The sequence below is a fragment of the Pieris napi genome, chromosome 2 (genome assembly GCF_905475465.1).
Source record: "Pieris napi chromosome 2, ilPieNapi1.2, whole genome shotgun sequence".
NCBI lineage: Eukaryota > Metazoa > Arthropoda > Insecta > Lepidoptera > Pieridae > Pieris > Pieris napi.
This window is the reverse complement of record NC_062235.1, coordinates 6,990,444-7,010,379: the sequence shown is the minus strand read 5'-3', so window position 1 is coordinate 7,010,379 and position 19,936 is coordinate 6,990,444. Positions and strand designations below refer to the sequence as shown.

Here is a 19,936-nt window from a genome sequence, read left to right as displayed (position 1 = left end):
CTATAGGAAAGGTTTTAAAAACACAGCGTTAAGACGGTTTGTAAATATTTTATTAAACCAACAATCGTTTGATATATTAGATAACAGTGAGTGCTTCTCAGTCACTAAGTCGTGTGTTCGAACCTCGACCGTGTATCAAGGGAATTTTTTACATCTGCAAGTTAAGCATGCATCTAAGATGCCTCACGCTTCAGCGCCACATCATCAAAGATGTCACATCTTTTATGTAAGAGTAGATATAAATTAAAATATTGTGTTTTATTACTTCTGCATCAATAATATAATTTTTATTTTATAGACAGAACGTAGAAGATGACCTTTCATGCAACAAAGTAAATTTTTTAAAGTTACATCGTTAAATAATTGATAAGTTTGTATAGTAACATAACAACATGCTTTTTATCATACATACATTTATTAATAAGAAAACGAAATAAAAATATTATTGTTATATTATTGCAACGTCATGTAAAATAAGTATAGACATCTAAAACTAGATTCCAAGAGATGAAAAAACAATTAACTATTTACAACAGATTTTTTTCTTTAAACGTCTGATTTGTTTTTAAAAATCATAAGAAATTTGGCCTCATTTGGTAAATTTATTCTCTTTCCATTTCTTTCGCCAGAGCGGCGAGTTTTTTCCTGTCAACCTTGGAGGAAGCATTTAGAGGTAACTGTTTTATGAAGATAACGCCTCCTCGAAGTTGCTTTGAGTCCGTCAAATTATCTGAAAGTAAAGTAGGAAGAATATTTTCTCTAAATACTTTAAGTTCTTTGAACAGTGATGTCTTTAACTACATTGAATTTTATTCTACTTAAAAAGGAAAACTTTCAAAAAATCACATGTAGGATCGGAATGCTATTATTAAAAGTAACTTTTTTCAAGCAAATAAATAATCAAATTAAATTAAATCACCACAGACATATAAATATTGAACTATAATAGGAGAAAGCTGAATTAGAGTTGGCAACAATTTCAGTTAAAAACTTTTTAGCAGTATATATAGCATATATAGGAATTGGGTCTGTCATCTATTCCCTTTCGAATGTCGCTATTTCTAAAATCGCCCTTTTTCCCCTAAACGCGTAGAAATTATCAGCAAACATTGAGCACTACCATATTTTTAATAGTTTACTCACTTTTAACCAAATCCTTAATCTCTTGAGCGGTTACTTTACTTTCGTCGAATCTTATCACAAAAGCAACAGGCAGATCACCATGTTCTGGATCCGGGAACCCCGTCACGGCTACTTCGAACACGCCTGGATGATTCCTAATTAAAGTTTCTATTTCTATTGGAGAGATCTATAAAAAAACAAAATTTATTTTTATATAATAAATACTCTAGCTTCTTATATCCACCAGAGCCCTTTTACTACAAATTTACGACAAAATAAAATAAAATTGACGTGCATTTTATACAAAAATGACGTCGACGGTATAGGTAGAAAAGGGTAAATCTAAATAAGGCTACAAAAGAAATGCAGTGATGTACTTTATAATCATGGAGACTGTAATGTTTTGTCTCAAAAATTAAAAAAACAAAAACAAATGACGCTTAAAATTTCAATAAAGATTCTTGATAACAAAAACTGAATATTGATAGTTGGAAATTAAAAACATGTTTTATTTCTTTATTCTGCGTTTTGATAACCAACTTAAACAGGTTTGAACATTGTAGACAGTACAGTTCTATTACTATCAGATATCAGATGAACTTTAATAAACAATTGCAATGATAACAATTTTTTTATCATTAGATTAATTAAAACTTTTACTTCTTATTTAATACAAAGCGTGACGTTTCGAGTGCCTTTAGCAAGTGTGGCCAGCAAAAGATATAATTGTAATATGTATAAAACAATATTTTTTTTTTTATTTAAATACATCTTATGAACAGAAAAAATAAACTCACGTGATTATTTCTATACTTAAGTAGTGCTTTGAATCTGTCAACAAAGTAGAAAAGATAATTCTTATCTCGGTACATAATATCTCCAGTGCGCATCCATCCATCCTTTGTCAGGGTTGCCGCTGTAACCTCTTCATTGTTATAATAACCCTGAAAAATAAAACACTTTTTTGGTAACTACAGATGCGGATAGGTGAACATAGAAACTCAGGTTTGAGTTACTTATATAAAAAAATCGGTTGCCTGTAAAGTCATAAGAAAATACTGATAGATATTTTGTATGTCGAACGCTGCCGAACGCGGAGGCCGATTGTGCCTCTTTGTCGCTCGTTCCGCGCTCTCGCTTGCACTTCAAGCCTGAAATGGAACTCAGAGCGAAGTAACGCCGCATGAGTCATGTTTTTTCGTGCGTGCAGCCGGCTCCATCGAATTATACGAAGTTGTCACGTCAAAAACTTGCTTAGTTATTAGGTAGTTAGGTTTGTATATATTATTTACTAAAACAACCCACACCCCACCACTTTCTGCTGAACCATTGGCTTTCTGGCGTAAAGAAATATATATTTCCCCACGCTGAAATAACGTAACCAAAAAGTAGTTTTCTTTAAAGCCTTATGCTGTCGCCTCAGAAAGATGTTTTTCGACCGGTGAGAATGTACAAACAGAAAAAAGAAATATCAAAGAAGTTACAAATGTTATGCTTTTGAACAAAAATTTGTCAGTAGTTATAAATACTCAATATTAATTCGCTACCTCTATTGGGGTGACATAGAATCAACGAAATGTGATGCTTATTGCTTAAGCTGTGTAAAAAGGCTTACTATAAAGTTAACGATTATCTAGTTGATAAAAGGGCCTGGGACTAGTGCTAGACATGCTACTTCTAATTAATTTGCTATATTTGTTTTAATAAGCGTTGTTTGATGATTTGCTATTTTAAACAACTACCGAAAGTTTTTTAAGCCGGCACTTCTCTCGGCGTGTAGCCCTCTGTCTTCTTTGCCGATGAGTAGGGATGCCTACAGATTCAAATTTAATGACGTGAAATAAGTGATACCTGTAATTCCATAATAAACAATTCGTTTTTACCTTAAAAACAGCTGGACCCTTAAACCAAACTTCACCTTCGACGTTAGGTTCCTTAATTTCTTCCAAAGTCTCTAGATTTACAAGCTAAAAAAGTAATACTCATGTAGATTATATATAAATAGGTAAAGAAATGTAATAAGTAAAATTGTCAACACTGTTGAAATAATTTATATCTAAAAGTAATTTAATTTAACAATTAAGTTATCTTTTATTCCTTTAGGTACAATGGAACATAGAACGGACGGGAACTGGCAATGAATTCTCCGACACTTGTTTTATAGATCTAGTTAGATCTAGTTAGATCTATAAAACAAGTGACGCTCAAGCAAGCTTATATTATATTATATGTTTAAATTTTAACAAACCTTATATTTATAGTATGGTACTGGGCGGCCCATTGCCTCGGGCACTGTGGGGTCGAATAGAAAACCCAATCCAGACAATTCAGTCATACCATATACATTCAATACCAATGTATTTGGAGTTGCTTTCTGTGAATTAAATAAAATAGTGTTAAGCTATAGTAAATATATAATAAATAGTAGCTTATCATCGCAAGTGAATTGGAATGTTAATGCGACGGCTCTCGGGTTAATATCGACGCACTCCATAGAGTTCAAATGACTGTCAAATCATACATAGACTACGCAGACCATAATTAAAGAAATGTCTGATGGCGACGTCCATCTCGTTCGTATTATAATATTTAGTTTCTCATGTAAAAAAATATTATTTTGAGACATGCCAACTGCCACCTCTATTGTCGTGCGTTCCAATACCGACACTTTCTCGTAAGCCTGTTACGACAAAGAAGTTTCAGGCATAGAATGCTGATCACCACATAAGAAATAATGAAAAAACAAGCAAACTGAGACCGAAACCCATATATTAAGATCTCTGTTGAGCCGGGTACGAGGCGGTCGGAACAGCATCTTGAAGACTGTGGCAGATAACCTGTCTTCGCCTATCATGAAGCATTTTGTGCTTACACTTGTCCGTTCAGATCGACGAGTGTATGCATAGAATGTTTCATGGGTTTTTATGTTTAGCTTTTTAATAATAACTAGCTGGCCTGGCTAACATCGTACCGCCTAATAGTCGACTCTTTATTTTTTTTTAATACTTATTCTGCTATTCGGGACACCGGTCTAGCTAGTAAGATAAAAAAAGAAAGTTGATAATACAACAAATACATTATGTCAAAAAATATAAATTTACCTTCCCGGAACCCCTCTACTAACACTTGAACTTTATGATATGGTATTAAAGTTCAAATTGCCTTTAAATATTATTACGAATATTTTGTATGGGAATATAGAAGTGTTGTTTTTAGACTTTTTCACTCATTTTTTTTTTAATTTTTCTCTCCGTAAGAACCATCCTCGTATTTCAAGGAATATTATAAAAAAGAATCAGACAAATCGGTCAAGCCGTTTTCATGTTATGTCGTGACAACGGTAAACGGGTTTCATTTTTATATATATAGATATACTAACACCAGTCCGTAAGTTTATACTAACATAATGATGAATTATTTTATCTGAACAAATAAATAAATATATACGTATAATACTAGCGCCACCTAATATTGTACATACCTTAATCTCATCCCTTAGACTCTGTGGCATTGCACTACCCCCACTAAGAATTAATTGAAACGATGTAAAATCACATTGTTCTCGGTCTCCGGGCTTGAACAAGGTCATCCACATATTTGGACTTGACATTGCGTAGGAAGGCTGCAAAATATATTTATTTATGCATATAACGTTTGATGATAGCACACATGTAAGCAAATTTTTGAAGATTAAGGCTACTTGCCAATTCTTAAAAGGCCGGCAACACACTCGCGAGCCCCCTGGCATTGAGAGTGTCCATGGACGGCAGTATGACTTAACATCAGATGAGCCTCCTGTAGTAAACTAGGTCATTGCTGTATATAAATTTTTCAAGCTTTTTCATCTCTATTGTTATTTTAAATAAAGATAAATCACACATAAAACAAATTATCGCATCAAATAGTACTTTGTATACAACTTACCCTATACTTATTAATAAGGTAATATATATGTTCCTTTGTCATTGGTTCTGATGACTGGAGTCTGGTCTGCCTCATCAAAGGGCAGGAGATAAATAGAAATATTGCTGAGTACCATTGAAGAGGAGACATCACAATACTTAAAGGTACTGGTGAGGGGAACGTGTCAAACTGGGCCCTATAGAAGGAATTTGTTATAAACTTATTACTATAACTGGTGCCATATGTACAGGCGTAATCAAATAGATTAAGGGATATCCGGAGGGGCTTCAATGCAAATTCTTAATAAAGAATCTTGCGCACTCTATTTAATGACATATAATTTTTCAGTAAGCAAGTAAATATTATTATATGTTACTTACCACATGAATGGCATTCCAAAGACAAGATTCTTATGTGTAACTTCAGCAGATTTCGGCAAACCAGTTGTTCCACTGGTCGGTATAAGCATTGATGACGTCTCTGATGGATCGAAATCTTCAGCCCTGAAATTTGATAATTATTGGTCATAGGGCATCTCGGAAGTCAAAAGTCAAAACTCATTTATCCATATAGGTAACACAATGTTCACTTATGTACGTCGAAGAAGAAAGATACATTAAATGCTTATAATTTTACATTTACTGCCAGTTCTCAAATCAAGGGCGTAGAACTGAAGAGAAGAATTGGCAATAAACTCTCCGTCACTCTTTTAAATCGCCAAGTTTTTTGTTTTACACGACGTTTGTAAGAAGCTGCACCATGTTCCACATGACATCTTAAGTAATAAATAATAATAAAATAAATTATTTGACTCAAAATATTTAATTCCTTAAACTTCTTTCGGACTGACTCCCGTGGTGACAACCCACAGATCGTTCTTATAGCCCGCTTTTGCACTACAAATATCGATTTAATGTCAGCTGTATTACCCGCAACCCCTTTGAATCCCTTCAGTTTAGTTTTTTAATAATTTTTATATTATTATCACTTCAATACACATATACATACAATCTTAAGATATCTTAATGGGAAATAAAAATTGCGTAAAGCTACACGGGCGACCGTTTTGGCGATATTTGATGCAGGCAAAAAAAGTCGCTTAAAAAGTAACATACTGTAGCTTCATAGGGATATAGCAAAAATTTTAAAAATAAGGAGGTACTTTCAAGCTTAGATCGGTCTGGCATATATCTGAAAATTCTAATATTTAGTGTCCCTGCATACGAACTGACAGTGCGTCGTTAGAAAACAAAAAGACAGTCTGTTGGGCAGAGGCTGTTTCAGCGCAGAGGAATCAGTCACCCACGTAGTCCTGGAATGCGTACGTGCGCTTCCCAATGAACAAATCCTCCTGAATGATGAAATGAATGAGTTCCTGATCAATGATCCTGTGATGTGCCCAGGAAGTTTCTGAGCTACTGGATGGAAGGAAGGCAGGAAGAAAGGCTAGGTTGGCTTAATTAGCTAGAACCAAATAAGCGTCTAAGTGCGGAATCTGAACTCCACACTACATACATAGTGTTCATGCAATTTAAAATGAATGAAAACGCTTTTATAAATTATTCAACTTCAGTGGATTTGTTAACTTACTCAAATTCATCAATTGAAACGTCTCCTCCTTGCTCCAACAACTCTGAGAAAGTTTTATATTGGGATCCTGTGTTAAATGTTATGATTTCACAAGAGCAGTCCAGACCTTGTATTGCTCTTGCAACATCTTTGGCTCTTTCGCTTTGGCAGAATATTATCTTTGGCTTATTCAATTTAAATGTTTCGTGGAGTTCCCCTGAAATACAAGGATTACTGATTAATTAATAAAATCACACAAATGTTAATGTGTAGTTCTGTACAATTCCTTAAATAACGTAGTAACTAAAGTGAAAAAAATAAATATAGCAAACTTTTTAGGTTACATAAGGTTCGTAAATCTGTAAAAAAAATTCGCAAACATTTATTAATTACATTTCTACATTAGTGTTACGTCAGTGCGTAAAGAGACAGAAAGTTCATTGTTCCACAAGCGGGGCTATTCTCATTGTTAATTACAGACTTAAACCCAATAAATTACCAGTTACATAATAGTATTGAAGTTCTTAAGAAATGACGCGCTACTAATTTACCTTTCTTAGAACATTACTATCTAAGTCTTTTTCCGAACAAAAGTTATGCTGAACTCACTTTCTGCCAACGCAAAATCAACCGCTGCTACTGCCACGCCAAGGTAAAGCGCAGCATACATTGGTATGCAGAGATGAATATGGTTCGGCGCCATCAAAACTATTACGTCATCTTTTTTAAGACCTTTCGACCGAAACACGTTAGCGCACTGAATAGATCTCATCAGGGCTGAACCAAACGTTTCGGATTCCCCAGTTCCACCGTCGATCTGAAATTAAAACGATTGATTATATCCTAATGTTTGAAGACACTCAAGAGTATCTGAGATCAAAAAACAAGAGATAGGCCAATAACTGGCCTTTTTTTAAACGTTTTCTTAGGCCATCACTTGACATTTCTTAACTATTTGTTATTTTATCTATATTCCATTTAAATAATCAATAAGGTATCAAATATGTATGCTTGTTGATCGCGTGTACTCTTTTCATTATACGTAGTACAGGATCTTCATGTTAGGCTAGTACCTGAAGAACTTGTTCCGGAACATCTCTGAGGCCATCCAGCACCAGTTTGCCAAGATGGAATCGGTCACTAGGCTTTCCAGATTTAGCCACAACACGGGTTTGTATTTCGGTCATCCAATCATGGACGGCGAAGTGTGGAAATTTCTGAACACCCATAATTTGAAACTGAAAACCCTGAATTAAAAAAAATATATATTAGTTAATTTGTAAAACACGTCGTATTGTAACCCTCCGGGGTTATTTTACGGGTACATACTACATAAGTTCATTAGATCTCAGCAGAATTCTTAATTCTTATTTTTTTTTTCAAATATTTGCTTTAATATTTAATAAGATACATTTGCTTACAAGCGCTCGTCAATGATTGTTACCCTAGGCAATATCGTTATCAGCACTTTTAAATAAATTATATAAAACAGCATAATTAAGTCTCTATTTCCTAATAAAGATATAACATAATCACATGAAAAACATCTTGTTTGTTTTACTACTCAATGTCTTATCAATGTCGAGTACGCGTAACAGAACGTCAGAATTCAAAATAAAATTTGGCAAGTTTTTACTTCCTGTTTTGCTGATCGACGTTATAATGAGAAACATAATCATTGTTATTGTGCCCCTGCGAACGTTTCGCGTTTCTCGTTCCGCCGGTTTTTTTAGCCTACAAATAGAAACATTTAGCTTTGCTACCTCGAGACGGTTCACATTCCGTGAATAATAAAAAATGGTTTTTAGGTTTTTCCGTGCAATGTTGGTCCAGCCGACTTCGAATTTGCGCTTAGCAACGTATTTTGAGATTAATTCCTATTTATATAGATACGAGAAGACAGTAGTTATTTAAAATGTTAAATGTTATTGTATGTAGTTGTATAAATGTTATTGTATGATAACATCGTAATACGGGACGCCGAGAGGACATCCATTCATTAAGGGTTCAATTATTACTTATCAATGAATGACATCGAATTTCTTGGTTATATTGAATTCTTTGTTCGCTTTAGGTTTTATTTTACTAATAATGTACTGGATTTATCTCGATAGAAAAAAACAAGTAGGAACCATCTTATCTAAATTATCTGTACTCGAACTCTTAGTCGAAAATAATATGGTTCGTCGTTTTAATCGTTTAAAAACAACTTCACTATCATATCTGTGTTTAGTGACGGTGTATTACAAAACAAAACAAAATCATTACATATAGTAACTATAACAAAATTACATTGTGAACTTCGTGCACACGCAACTTTAGGCAGGATTGAAAAATAATGCTTTAGATTTTAAAATAACAGGATCTACAAAGGGCCCATGAGCAGTGATGACTTAGTGGCTTCAGCGTACCACTCTCGTCCTTGAAGTTGTTGGTTCAAACCCCGGCTTGGCACCAATGGACTTCCTGTCTATGTCCACCTTCCTTCACCGTACGAGTGATTGTAAAATACACTAACTCGTACGGTGAAGGAAAACGTGAGTAAACCGGCATACCTTAGACTTATTTCTCAAAAGAGGGGATTCGTCGTGTAATAACTGTTACTTATTAATATTTTTTTAAATTATTAGTAAGTCATAAACGGCGCAAAAAAACCTGTAACACACAACTCTGTGTAAACATATGAATTGTTGACAAATGAAATTTTTTTCAATATTTATCAGTTCATTAATATCTAATTTCATATCTGCAATTACAAATTTCGAGTTGAATGTGAACAAAAAATATTTGTATTTCAGTAATTATTAAATTAAATATTAAATTATTTATTATTTAAAGTTAAATAATATAATCTTATCTAATCTACATTATTCTGTGCTGATTGCACAGATTTGACTTTTTTTATTGATTTTTTTTTATGAATAGGATAAGTTTATCTATATATAAAATTAAATCCCTATTTCCCTTGGTATCGGCATCACGCGTGACCGGCTGGACAACGCTTCAGCTTTCGCTTATTCTTTTTTTGTTGTGTTTGTTATTGTCAGGAGAAGGTTTTTATAAGAGAAAAAAAAACAAGAAAATTGCGTTGAAAATTAGATACTTAACTACCATATTAGGTAATCGTGACTTTTGTTACGTTAGCAATTTTTTTTTCAGTGCATAGCGCGTTTACAATTCAAACTTTTCTTATGTAACCTTATGGCGTTTGAGATAACATTGAGTCGCTTATTGTTTGTGGCATTAATCTTGAAAATCCATGTTTTTCACATGGCCAGTTATATGTCGCCTGTTTCCGTGTCGGAATACCAACCAAACTATCTAAACTATATATATACGCGCCAATAAAACAAACCAAGAATGTTGTATATCATAAACACTTAATATCTAAAATATTTTTTTAGTTTATTATACCAATTCGAACTCAACATTAAATTTAAATAACAAAACGTAATTTTTTTAACATTATTTTTATCTACAAGCATTCCTTTAAAATAATGGTTACATTTGATACTGTCGACAACAATTTTATAATTTTAATCGATGTTATTATTATTAGAATACATGCACGGGATTCAACCGGAAGAAGAAATTAAAAACATATTATGAAAATATTTAGATTTTTAAGGTTTAAATAATATAAGTTAAAATATAATAAATTACAAAAACTGCAAAAGGCAATAATATTTTTGAGACATATTTTTTGTACACTTACAATGTAAGGAGGCACCAGTACCGAAGCACACAAGATATTTTTATTCTTTATTGCGTCGTTATGATGTAATAATATATAGATGCTATAAGTCCTCGATACTGGGATGCCGTCGCACAACTATGTTGAATTAATACTAACGTTTCTTAATATACTTTCAACGAGCGTTATCTTAAAATTTTCGACAGTCTGAGTAAGTAATAACTCAAATTATCAGGTACTGTCGCAAAGACAAACTTCCAAGATGTTTATAATACATTCATTTAATATTTAGAAAATCTATTATCACTTTATTATAGCAAAAAATGTTGTTTAGGTAGCTACTCGATGACAAAGAACAAAGAAAAGAAAAGTTAATTCGGAAATTCCGGTATGTAAATATGTAATACAATATTTAGTATTTTAATAATTATGGGTGATAGGCGAAATATAACAAGTGGTAATACAATTCAGTATATAAATCACATTGTACAGAGGCAGGTGTACCTGACCTTCAATCTTTATAACATTCGTCTAACTTTTTGAAATATTTTAACTTTGTTATTTATGCCTTAGAACGAACAAAAGATGGACAGACGTTGACGTAACTTTGTCTTATACGAGTATAACATTTAAAATTTTCTAATTACAAATTAAAAAGTTTATCAAATAAAAAAGGCTATCAAATTTAAAACAAACCTAAATGATTTATTTTGCAAAATCCTGTTTATCAAAAAATCAACTACTAATTTGACAAAGATTAAACTCTGTTAAATATTTGCTTGACAAGTCAAACAGCCTCGTACACGCTAATTTTCTAAACGACTTCAAAGAGCCGATGTTTATATTTAGTCATTTGTGTGTTTAAAGAAAAAAAAGGAGGGTTTTGGCAGAAATCCATCTTTTAGTCGATACCAACTCCGGGGAAATAAATACAGATACCTAATGCAACTTTTTCTACAGCTGTGATACTTTTTGACATTCAACACCTTTTGTCTTCAGTCACCGTGACCACGCACGCTGTAAAGCACGCGAAACGTCGGATAAATTTAAAATAATGTTAAATACATAATTGTAAATTTATAATAATACATAACTTTAACCCGGTTAAAAAGTTTTTTCTTTAAATGTGTAAAGGTTATGTCAATAAAAGACAATAATTTGTGTGTTACTGTTACTTTTTACAATATTAAGTAGCATTTTATATGTGAAGGGATTAACAAACGAAAGGTTCGTGTAGACCAAGAAAATGTAACCTATAGCCTACCTAGGGCGCTTATCAATACAAAAAAAACTGGAAGCTACTACATTTTAGGTCTGAGTCTTAGATTTCTGTATCTGTTTCGTGATCATTTGATTATTCTGTGCAAGCAGACCACCACCACCCTCTTGGCATCTAAGGAACATGACTTAGCCGGACTAATTCAGAGAGTGCAGGCAAAATTGAGAAGTTTGGACTACACATATAAATATCCAAAACTAAAGTAATGATAATCGATAGATCAAGGAAACTCACTGAGAGAACACACACGGTGAACTGAGAGATCTAGAAATAGTACGGGCGTTTATATACCCCGGTTCCGTGATAAGCAGTCAAGAAGGAAACAAAAACGAAATCCGAAGAACCCAGATGACCAACTACGCAATGAACCAACTGGTATTTTTATGGAAGGACCGGATATCCTTACAAACAAAGAAATTGGTTCAGAATCTGGTATTTCCGGTTTTCCTCTGTAGCGCTGAATCCTGGACAAAACGGACATCTGTAAGGAGAAAAATAGATGCTTTGGAAATGTGGTGTTGGAGGCGGATGCCAGGGATTCCCTGGACAGCTTAGGCAACAAACGTGTCCATACTAAGACGGACGAAAGAATCGTCTTCCGACACTTTGTTATCAAAGTATCCTTAACGAGTTTTTTTATAATACGCAGAGATCCAGAAAGTTTAGAAAAAGTTATCGTGACTGAGTGAAGAGTAGCAGCAGACCGTACTTACGGGCCCCATCATCAACCAGGCGTATTAGGCCCATATAGTATACGTTCGTCACTGGTTCAAAAAAAAATATATTTTTTTTTAAATATAATAGGGCAAACGAGCTTGCGGGACGACCAAAAAGGGCAGTCTACGCAGCCCATAGACACCCATTTTTTGTGGGTTCGTTGCCGGCCTTTGAGGGAGGAGTAGACTCGCTTTTTGAACATGCACTTTCATTTGATTCTAGAACAATTAAGACTATGATATCATTTTACGGCCATGAAAGAAGTCAAGTTCAAGTTCAAGGTCAGTTTATCTTTCAAAAAATTCGTCCAAATTAAGCTGTTACTAGGGAACGATAATAATGCTGATACAAAGGGTTAATTAAATTATACACTTGACAAATTAATTTTAGTTGCAATAATACTACTTCTACCTAAACACCTTATTCTAGGTGCCCAAAGCCGAAATTTTATTCATCAAGGAAAACGAACTAAAATTCTCTTATCAGCAAATATATAATAATAGTACTAGTGTGATACCATCTAAGATACGTAGCCTGTTTATATAATTCAGTTGTATATTCATAAAAAAAATTAATGTAATAATTCGTTCAAGTATTACGTAAGCACTATCTATCTATAGGTCTTGATTTTACTTATCTTATTTGGTGATTACGTCAACAGTAATTATTTAGTTTTTATACATATGTAATATTACCCACACAATGCTTGAAAACGAAAAGACATTGTTGTATAACTTATTTCATCATTACAAAAGATTTATTAATTGATTCAGTATTAATGAATATACATATTGTTGAAATATTCATTAATCAATAATTTTATATTACATATTTTCTAAGTAAGAATGTTTCTATTTTCTCAAGATCAGTGCAGTTGTGTACATTAAAGGTGAACTTTTCTTGGGAATTATCAAAGACAATTAAAGTAAGAAATTAGAAATTGGTGCGGTAATAAAAAATGTTGTAGAATGTTTAGAACACCGTCGCTAGTATGCTCTACATCATCCTAATTGCCTTTGGTATTATTTATATCAAAAGCATCGCAACAGCCAACATTATTACATGTAAAGAAACCTGAATTATGAAACATAATTTTATATTTAAAAGCCTGCATAACGACGTTCACCTTGGCCGTATAAAAACGATAGCGACAGATAGCGCCTAATAGCCAAGGTGATATTTAAAAAAACCCACCAAGATCACACATTATGTCTCAGCTTTGTCTAAAATGATGATAGGTAAATATTTTTATGTCGATCGGAATCGTAGTCTTTATAATTATGTTAATATAAAACTCTAATTCTTAAAAAAAAAAAATGGTGCGTGTACTCATGTACGCGCGTAAGAAGTTATACTTCTTTGGCTTTCTTTATTTTTTTTAAATATTAAATAATTAATAATAAATATTTAGCGTTAATAATTTAACAATATTTAATATTCAGTATATTATTCAATTATTAATTAATATTAATAATAATTATTATTTATTATTTTATTTTATTATTAATTCAATTTAATAACTAGGTATGTTTCATAACCTTTTAACTAAGTAACAATAGGTCTTTGTGAAAAAGCATTGCTAAATTTCTTTGAAAAAAATAATTAAGGCCCTATCCCAGCACGAATTGCTGTGTCAGTGTCTTGGGGTGGACTGCGGTGCGCAGAGGAGGCGCGTCGCGTCGGCCCGTAATAACAATTAGTTATGTAAAACATTAAATTAATGTAATTTTATCATTTTTTTCTGAAATGGATTACTTGGCTTGCGATTAAATATATCGTGTAAATTTCAAAATTATGTTCTATATACATTTTCGTCATAAAATGAATTCAAAGTGTTAAAAATTGGCTATGTTTGGATTTTTTTTCTATCGAGCGAAGTTATTTAAATCGTGTATCGATCTTTCAAAATGGATACATAAACTACTCAACTCCACCATATATTTTTTCCATTCGCCCTACTTCAAGAAACGATAACGAAAAATGGATGGAAACAATGTATGTTTTTGGAGTTTGGCGATAGGATAGGTCCTTAAAACTCCTTTATTTGTTTAAAAGGTACTACAAAGGTCATTATGGTCATTCAAAATTCTTGGCATAGCTGCTAACGTCACGCATATTCTATTTCTTTTTACTTGTATCTACAAGATACAAGATGTAGATGGGAATAAGACAATCTTGTCTTATTCCCATCTCGCTCGCGCACGCTCGGCGCCCATACTGATAATTTTGTGTCACGGTGCGCGCGCATCGTAAAATTTCAGTCTCATAAATTTTTCATAACGCGCCTAAAGAAGTATAACTTCAAAAATATTACCAAATGTTATTTGAGGATCTTAGGAAAAAAGGTGACATTAACGTATTCAGCTTATCTCGTTTTTTTAATTTACTATCTGACTCAAAATACTAAATTCAATTAACAACTTCAAAAGGTGACTAATTTCGTGGAAAAATCATTATCAATAGCTGCTTCCGGAAGAAAAGGTGACATTTTTATACAACCACAGCAGTGGTCAAGACTTTAATATCAAAATGGGACATTTTCTCAGTAAATACTTACACCCGACGCTGCTAAAGTCGTATTAAAAATCAGTACATTTGCTGACAAAATAAGTATTGATTAGCTGATTAGTATTGATTAGATGATTACTATTGATTTTGATTTCTTCTATTGTATTTTGATTAAATCGATACTCAAATCGATAGGACATTGTAGCAATACTAAATTCATATACTTGTTTTTTATCTGTTGAAACGTATATGCATTGAAAAGGAACTTGTGAGAAATATAATTAAATCAGTAGTCAACACTTTTAGAATCTATAAATTTCAAAGGGTTGAAGAAGAAAAGGGTGAAAACCTAGTATTGTCTTTTATTAAAATAACTTTTACACATTTAAAGAAAACACTTTTTTACCGGATAGAAGTTATGTATGGTTATAAACTTAAATTTTAAATTTTTTTTAATTATGTACAATAATAAGGATGAAAACCTATTAAAGCACAACACCAACTTGATCAATCTCAATTTAAAGGAGAAAGAATTAGAGCATTTCATCCAAGGTGCGAAGAAAAAGGACGTTAAAAGTCTACTGCTGAAACACAGAAATTGACATGACATGACATTTTATATGAAAGCAATATCACTGATTATTTTTCCGACCCAAATATCGGCCAATAGAATTGCACCATTCGACGTCACGTGGTACAACCTACATGGTATTATACTGATAATTTTTTGTGAAAATTTTCTCTGGTCGTTGCTTCAAGAAAAGTATTAAGTAGTTGTTTTATTCATTATGAAATTCTTATTTGTTAACTGTACATTTCGTCTCATGGTGCAATTCTATTGGCCGACATTTGGGTCGGAAAAATAATCCCCCGAATACCACTCGAGCTTCAAAATTATCTGGTATTTCCCTCAAGGTTCGTTGCAGACTATAGTCGTCATGACAACTATATTAATTGTTTGCAACGAACCTATCGGGAAATACCCGATAATTTTGAAGCTCTTGTGGTATTACATATGAAAATTATGTTGAAGATAATGAAAATTCTGTCTGTGACTGTCTGCATATTTAATGAACACATTTTGAATAAACCTATTTCTTTTTTTCTTACCTAGTTTGTTTCATAAGGTATTACACTTTTTATTCAGTGATTTTCAAAAAGTGACATTTTACAACTCCTTTGTATCAAATGGTAACATTTACTAACTGTAGGATCAAAGGTGTCATATTAAAAATAACTTTGTTAAATATTGGCTTTATTTAAACGTACATAATAGTACTTAAGTAAAATAATCATTTATAAATAAATTTGTCATATTCACACATTTGTATGAAATAAACGCTTCAAAATTTATTCATAAAAAAATATATTAATTTATACAAATTTAATCATAAAATTAATTTACAATATATCGTTATGGTCTAAGATCCCGCTGCAGGATTGGTGTGCTCATCGGCTTTTTGTTTAAAACCAAATTTTTATGTTTATTTATAATTAAGAGAATATATTATATTTACTAGGGTGCCTATCAAAATTTGGCCGCCATTATTTTTAATTAAATTATTTTTAATTGATTTTTGGTAAAACATTTCGTTTATTAATTTTTTAAGTAAAATAACGTCTACATCACAGTAATTAATATGAAGATTCTAAAAAATCACGGTTGCCGTTGCGCACCTGGCCGCACCTCTTTGCAGCCAGGTGTAAACAGGTATGATTTCGATAAATTTATACGTTTATAACCTATTTTTATTAATTATATGTCAAATTGAAGCTATTTTTTTTCTATTAATTAAAGCTTAAAAGCGTCGCACAGCCGGCAATTGCTGTCCTCGTCTGACAAATGATGTTACGCGCTAACTCTCTTTCACTCTACCTTAAATATTTATTATCTTTAACAGCCAGTAACCCTTATTTGCGGCCAGATTTAATTAAGCAACTTTATATGATAATTAATAGAAAAAAATTAGCTTCAATTTGACATATAATTAATAAAAATAGGTTATAAACGTATAAATTTATCGAAATAATACTTGTTTACACCTGGCTGCAAAGAGGTGCGGCCAGGTGCGCAACGGCAACCGTGATTTTTTAGAATCTTCATATGAATTACCGTGATGTAGACGTTATTTTATTTAAAAAATAAATAAACGAAATGTTTTACCTAAAATCTATTAAAAATAATGGCGGCCAAATTTTGATAGGCACCCTAGTAAATATATATTCTCTTAATTATAAATAAACATAAAAATTTGGTTTTAAACAAAAAGTCGATGAGCACACCAATCCTGCAGCGGGATCTCGTACTATTAGATTCTGCTACTATTTGTTTCAATAAACTCCGGTTTACTTTTCCTGTGGGTGTAATCGGAAAATCTTGAAGGAATAGCAATCTCGTAATTGTTATGTGTCAGTGAGATTGGCTGGAATAAAAATGACATATTTATTTATTTACACTTCTTATATATAACAAAACAGGTTATACTAGCGGACCTGACATTGTCCTGTACACACATTCTAAATACAAAATTTAAAACTTAAAAAACAAACAAAAAACATCTAACTGTAAATAATCTGAGCTATTCTCGAATCCACTTAAACACTTATCAAAATCAGTCCACCCATTTATTGCATGACGGCTTTGTCGGGAAAGATTCAATCGTCTTGGTCATGGCAGTGTTAATGATAATATCGGTACGATAAGCTAATAGAAACTTGAAATAAACACATCAACCGATCAAGTCAAAAACTTCTAATTGTAAAAATTTCAATCATACTTAACCATAGATAACACTACGTTTATCTGTAACTAGCGTTCTGTTATTGTGTCAGTTGCGTTTTTTTTTACCATTTTTAACAAATAAACGGCTAGACTGATGTTTTGACAGATTTTTTAGTTTTTTGTTTGTTGCGTTTTGTTATAATAACTATACTACGTTTTATGTCACGCCCCTCGGAAACAGGATAAAAATCCTATATCTATCTCCGGTTCTGCCGTTTTTGAGTTATAAACAGTGAAACTAACATGACTTTCTTTTATAAAGATTACATAATCATTGATATAGAATAATAGTTCTATTGGATTTTATTAGATTAGATATGAATGATGAGAATGCATATTATAGCATTCGGGCTATCACTGGCGCCGCTTGTCTCCTAATTACAATGATATCTTGACATTTCCCATGATCTTAATCTTAACATTACCCGTCTTACGAAATCTAAACGATGTTTCCACAGATATCACCAACGGAAATAGAAAATGTAATCTGTGGTTACCCAGGCGTCTTGGATGTTGCTGTGACCAGTATTCCTGATCTGGAGTGTGGGGACTTGCCCGTGGCTTGTGTGAAAACCTTAAAGGGCACTCAGGTCTCCGCTCAGGAGATTAAAGATCTAGTTAAGGGTAAGTAACGACTATGAATAATTTGGCATTAATATCATGTTGCTCTAAAACGTTAAACAAACAATTATGAATTAAAGTATACACAACTTAAAAAAAATTAAATCCAATAGAACTATTATTCTATATCAATGATTATCTAATCTTTATAAGAATAATATACTGACGGACTCATAAACTGCATCAAACTTCAGGATTACTTTGAAATGATTTTTTTAATAAGTATGCAAACTTTTTAGATTCAATTATATAAATATGGAGAGACTGGCCCTTAATCTTAAAATAAAAAGCAATATTTAAAAATAGAACTGCAGTAAAACAAATGAATATGCCGGGAAAAGAAAATTTACTCGTATCAGAATTGCGTGATTTGAAAATTGATTCTTATTGATTTTTTATTCTTTTGACAGTTGAATTATTGTTACCAGCAGAATTGTTGGGTTAGCTTTTTAACTCATCGAGAGTTTCTGAACCATAATATGCATACTTCGTCCGAACAAGCTGCTCAAATTGTAGCATTGGTGCGGGAGGGCTTGGATCAACGAACGATTGGTAGAAATTTAAATTTAAACCAGTCTACGGTTTCTAGAATATACAGAAGGTTTGTGACAGGTTCTTACAAAAGGAGACGTGGTACAGGCAGAACTCGAGCAACCACAACTTCCCTGCGACATCGTTTCCTCACCTCAGTTAACATCAAAACAGAGCTTAATGAAGTGCGTGGAGTAAACGTTAGTGCACGAACAATAAGAAGAAGGTTAAAGGAAGCGGATATCACAGACAGTTTCTATGTCAAATCCATCAATCTTGTGATGTAACTTTTTTATCGTCCTGAAGTGAAACCTGATGGTATGCATGTAACGATCCAACCATGCACATTTATTTATCGTAATTATAATCGAAAAACATAATCTTAGATTTATTAGGCATTTTCCAGGTAACCTTCAAAAAAGAATTAACCGCGGAGCTGAATATTATATTTAGCTTCAGTGGTGACGTAAAACCAGGGGGTCTACAGGTTCCAAAAAGGATGACGAAGAGGAGTTCCAGAAGAATGACCTGGATCCAGCACCAACTCCTCGACAGAAAGATCTAGTCATTCTAGACATACTTACATCACATAGTAGACGACAGAGTAATGCTAAGCAATTGGCCGCTATGCGAAAATATAGTAAAGATTAGGCCATATTACATACAGAAATGATTATTTTTATATGTCTTTTCTCCTCGTTATCTCTGATTACGACTAATAAGTCTATTCGATTTCAACAATTTTTCTTCGCCTTATAACCCAATATTTATATTGTATTTTTCATTAGTATAAATGAAACGATGAACGACTAGTTTGAAGTATCAATAAATGTATTGTTTATTTTTAGTCATTTATTATACCAAAATCGTAAAACTCCAAATTCCTCTTTTTTCTAGATCTAGAGGAAATGTTTTAAATACGCAGCGTTAAAACGGTTTACAAAGTTTTTATTAAAACAACAAATCGTTTGGTATATTGGATAACAGTTTGAATAGTAGCCACGAGGTCGTTTGTTCAAACCTCGGCTATCTTTTCTATATCCGCAATTAAGCATACGTCTAAGATGCTTGACGCTTGTCAGCGCCACAGTTGATTTACCTTTTATGTAAGAGTATCTATTAAAATGTGTTTAATTCCTTCTTAAATTGCATCAATACATATTTTTTTATTTTACAGACAGAAAGAAGATGTCTAACAATATGAAGAACT

The 19,936-nt window shown here is 32.6% G+C and overlaps 1 protein-coding gene and 1 long non-coding RNA gene across 3 annotated transcripts; one reads left to right on the top strand and one right to left on the bottom strand.

The window, feature by feature from the left end:
- Positions 1-434: 434 nt before the first annotated feature.
- Positions 435-10,442, bottom strand: LOC125056941 (luciferin 4-monooxygenase-like). The gene is made up of 12 exons (XM_047660315.1): positions 10,310-10,442; positions 7,668-7,841; positions 7,204-7,411; positions 6,616-6,811; positions 5,406-5,528; positions 5,047-5,221; positions 4,604-4,744; positions 3,371-3,496; positions 3,006-3,089; positions 1,920-2,066; positions 1,144-1,309; positions 435-730 (listed from the first exon to the last, which is right to left on the bottom strand). The coding sequence occupies exons 2-12, from the start codon at positions 7,821-7,823 to the stop codon at positions 603-605; spliced, it is 1,650 nt and encodes a 549-aa protein (XP_047516271.1). The 5' UTR covers positions 7,824-7,841; positions 10,310-10,442; the 3' UTR covers positions 435-602.
- A 938-nt stretch (positions 10,443-11,380) lies between these two features.
- On the top strand, positions 11,381-19,569 carry LOC125056958. 2 transcript variants are annotated; one of them, XR_007118141.1, is made up of 3 exons: positions 11,381-12,565; positions 18,033-18,198; positions 18,606-19,569. It is a non-coding gene; the product is annotated as an uncharacterized LOC125056958 (long non-coding RNA). The 2 variants fall into 2 exon arrangements; XR_007118140.1 differs by having other exon boundaries at positions 18,033-19,569.
- The last annotated feature ends 367 nt before the right edge of the window (positions 19,570-19,936 follow it).